Source organism: Apis dorsata, unplaced genomic scaffold (genome assembly GCF_000469605.1).
Source record: "Apis dorsata unplaced genomic scaffold, Apis dorsata 1.3 scaffold_249, whole genome shotgun sequence".
NCBI classification, from domain to species: domain Eukaryota; kingdom Metazoa; phylum Arthropoda; class Insecta; order Hymenoptera; family Apidae; genus Apis; species Apis dorsata.
Window position 1 is genome coordinate 277,584 of NW_006263528.1, and position 3,344 is coordinate 280,927.

Below are 3,344 nucleotides of genomic sequence, written 5' to 3' on the forward strand. Positions count from 1 at the left end.
CACTTTAAAAAAGATATAGAAATCATTTTTGTTTGTAATAAATTTAATTTTTTTTTTTCGAAAAAATTTAATAATTATAAAAAATATAAAAATTGCAATTTAAGTGCAAAATTCAAAAGATAGGATATGAGAACTACATCTATAAACTATACCAGTATCAAAAATTTAACGATAATAAAATTCACTATAAAAAAAATGATAATATAATACTATAAGTTTATATATATTGTTATTATAAGTTTATGTTATTAATAATGTAGTATTAATAATAAATGCAACTTTTTTAATTAAAATTTAAATTTATCTTTTTATTGTGTATAAAAATTTATATTAATAACTGAAAATTAAATTGACCTATAGAAATCACTAAACAAAATGTAGAGAATACATAGCGATGGTGGTGGCAATGATGGAATTGTGAAAAAAACTATCGTTAAGATTGCTTAGAAAAAAAGATCTTCTACGAAGGTGATGTATGATTATAGTTTCATTCAATAATTATTTATTGAAAAAAATCGTAATTTTTGAGAAGAGAAATATGGAAGCAGAACCTTTAGAACTTGAAGATGGTGAAGTTATAGATAATGAGGTAAAGAAATATTGTATAATTTTATATTTAATATGAATCTAACCTATTTTAATCATAACGATTATCGTATTCTAATATTAAACTTTGTAGTTAAATTAGAATTAATTTAATTGATGTATTATTTGAATAAAGTATTCTTTTATATGTTATTTTAATTATAATATTGCAAAATTTTTTTATTTTGTAAAATTAAATTAATTTTTTATAATTTTTTATAAGCTATATTTATTAATTATAATATACTTTTATTTAGACAAGCGATATTGAAACGTATAATGTTTTAAAAAGACCTCATGCAGTTTCAAATAAAGAAGAAAATATAAAAATGGGTTATAGTGATGAATCTGATGATTCTGCAGATTCTGAAAGTGATTCTGATTCAGATTCTGAACATATTAAAAGTAAAAGACCTAAATTAAAACTAAGGCGTTCTAGAAGTATGACAAAAAATTGGTCGGACAAAAATGATAAATATAAAATATGGTGTACTCAATTACAAGAAGAATCTTTAACAGAAGATCTAATATTATGTGGTGTAACAAAAAAGCGAAATCAAGAACGTAATGTTGAGAGTTATAACATTCCACATCATTATTCTTATAATGGTACATGGAATATGGAGCATCACAATAATAATAGTTCAGAAGATGAAAAAGATGGAGAAAAGAGACTGACAAATAAAAGAACAAATTCAGATAGAAGTAATATTAAATTGAGATTAGGAAAAAAACGTAATTCAATGGATATAGATAACCAAAAAGGAATTGCACGTAAAATTGCAGATTTAAGTACAACAGTTGAATCAACTGATGCAGATGTTGCTACTGATATAACATCAAAACTTAGTGAGAAAAAAGATCTCCTTATAAGTAAGAAATTTTTTGCTATTTTAAATTAATATATATATACTTAGTTATTTAAATCTTTATTTTATAGGAAGAATTGTAGATATAATTGGTAAAGAAAAAGCTATTGATTTTTTTCAAAAAACTAAAAAGATTGAAGAAGGAGGTGGTATGTTAATAATGAATGGATCTAGAAGAAGAACTGCAGGAGGTGTATATTTATGGTTAGTGAAAAATGATGAACATATCCCACGAGAAAAAATAAGGGAGATATTTTATTATGATAAAAAAGAACATGCTGAACAAAGAAAAGCTGATGCTGCTGCAAGAAGACAAAAAGCACAAGAATTAATAAAATGTCTAGAAAGTAAGTTATTTTATTATATCATAGTAGAAAGAAGAATAAGAATTTTTTAAAATATAAATATAATAAAAATATGTTTAATGTTTATAGATGGTTCAGAAAAAGATCTTCCTGCTTTACTAACAAAAGCAGAACTTTCTACAAGAGAAATTGCAGAAGAAGCAAGATTGAGGCGTGGAGAAGGTATGGATAGAATGCCACTGGATTCTGATCGAACAATGACTAATCCACCACCAAGTCCTGTAACAGATGATCCAGATCATTCAGAGCATCCACTTGTACAAAGGCATGTTCAAAACTATGGAGATGATTTCCTTGATATTGGAATAGACATAGACAGTATGGAAGTACTTTAAAATATTACTTTGGAATATGTATTGCGCAGATAATTTGTACAAAATGAAGTTCTTTACAAAATATCTATACACATATATTATGTGAATATATTTTACATAATTTGTACGTTTGCCTATAATATATACAGATAAAAATCATGGATGATCAAAAATTGATCAATCCAAATCTATTGCAACGACGTTCCATATTGTGATAAAATAATTTATCAAGTGTACATATTATGGTAATATACTTTATTATTTTCTCAAATTTTGAAAAACAAAAAATATTTGTATACTCTTTTTTTTATGTTTCATTTAACAGGTTTCTATTTATTATTAAGATAGATGTAAAAAAATGTAAGAGACGTAACAAGTATGAAATTTTATAGAAATTATAACATAATATATAAATATTATATAAATATTATATATTGTGTTATGTTATTTTTATGAAATTTTCATCGTTGAAAATTGTTTATGTATATAAAAGTCACTATGAAAATAAATATTAGACTATTTGTACTTTGTATAATATATTAAACAAATTGTCTCATATATAAAATTTTACTTCATATATTATGTGCGTAACAATTTATTTTTTCAGTTATGAATATTATACAATATATAAATTTGAAAAAATTTAGTTAAATAAAAAAAGCATTTTATAGTTTTATTAAAATTCTTTTATATAATAATTAAATATTTAAAATAATTATTTCATTATTTTATCATTAAGATAAATTAAATTCATTTAAGTAATTTTTCACATATACTAGAAAAATCCAGTAAAATAAGACTGAATTGTTTCAAATTTTTATATATTTGGTTTTTAAAATTTTAAATCTATATTAAATTTATAGTGAAAAAAACAACCATATAATTTTAAATATATTAATAATTTTTTTATTTTTTGACAATTTTATGCATTAATAATTATGCAATAGAATTTTACATATTTGTTTTATATATCTGTTACTAAATCATACAATATAAAGGGAACAAAAATTTATATATTTAAATAAATTTTGAATTTGAATTGAGAAATCAATAAAAGAATTTATTTTTCAAAATTATTTTTTAAATAAAATAAAAAGGATTATTAATGTTATTTAATATATATTTCATATTTATTTTTTTTTATATACATATATTTTGTGTGTGTGTGTGTGTGTGTGTGAATGTGTCTATATATATACATATATATATAT

At 21.6% G+C, this 3,344-nt stretch overlaps 1 protein-coding gene and 1 long non-coding RNA gene across 2 annotated transcripts in view; one reads left to right on the forward strand and one right to left on the reverse strand.

Moving 5' to 3' along the window:
- Nucleotides 1-414: 414 nt before the first annotated feature.
- On the forward strand, nt 415-2,404 carry LOC102676143 (phosphorylated adapter RNA export protein). The gene is made up of 4 exons (XM_006616085.2): nt 415-589; nt 843-1,458; nt 1,526-1,801; nt 1,889-2,404. The coding sequence occupies exons 1-4, from the start codon at nt 476-478 to the stop codon at nt 2,152-2,154; spliced, it is 1,272 nt and encodes a 423-aa protein (XP_006616148.1). The 5' UTR covers nt 415-475; the 3' UTR covers nt 2,155-2,404.
- The window catches only part of LOC116185681, a 2,102-nt gene continuing 442 nt past the window's right edge, over nt 1,685-3,344 (reverse strand). The window contains exon 2 of the long non-coding RNA XR_004150549.1: nt 1,685-2,038. This is a non-coding gene — a long non-coding RNA (uncharacterized LOC116185681). The remainder of the gene's footprint in view (nt 2,039-3,344) is intronic.

Coding starts and splice junctions, on each gene's coding strand:
- LOC102676143 (XM_006616085.2), top strand. CDS start 476: ATGATTATAGTTTCATTCAATAATTATTTATTGAAAAAAATCGTAATT. Junction 1,459..1,525: donor GAAAAAAGATCTCCTTATAA/GTAAGAAATTTT, acceptor TTTATTTTATAG/GAAGAATTGTAGATATAATT. Junction 1,802..1,888: donor ATTAATAAAATGTCTAGAAA/GTAAGTTATTTT, acceptor TAATGTTTATAG/ATGGTTCAGAAAAAGATCTT.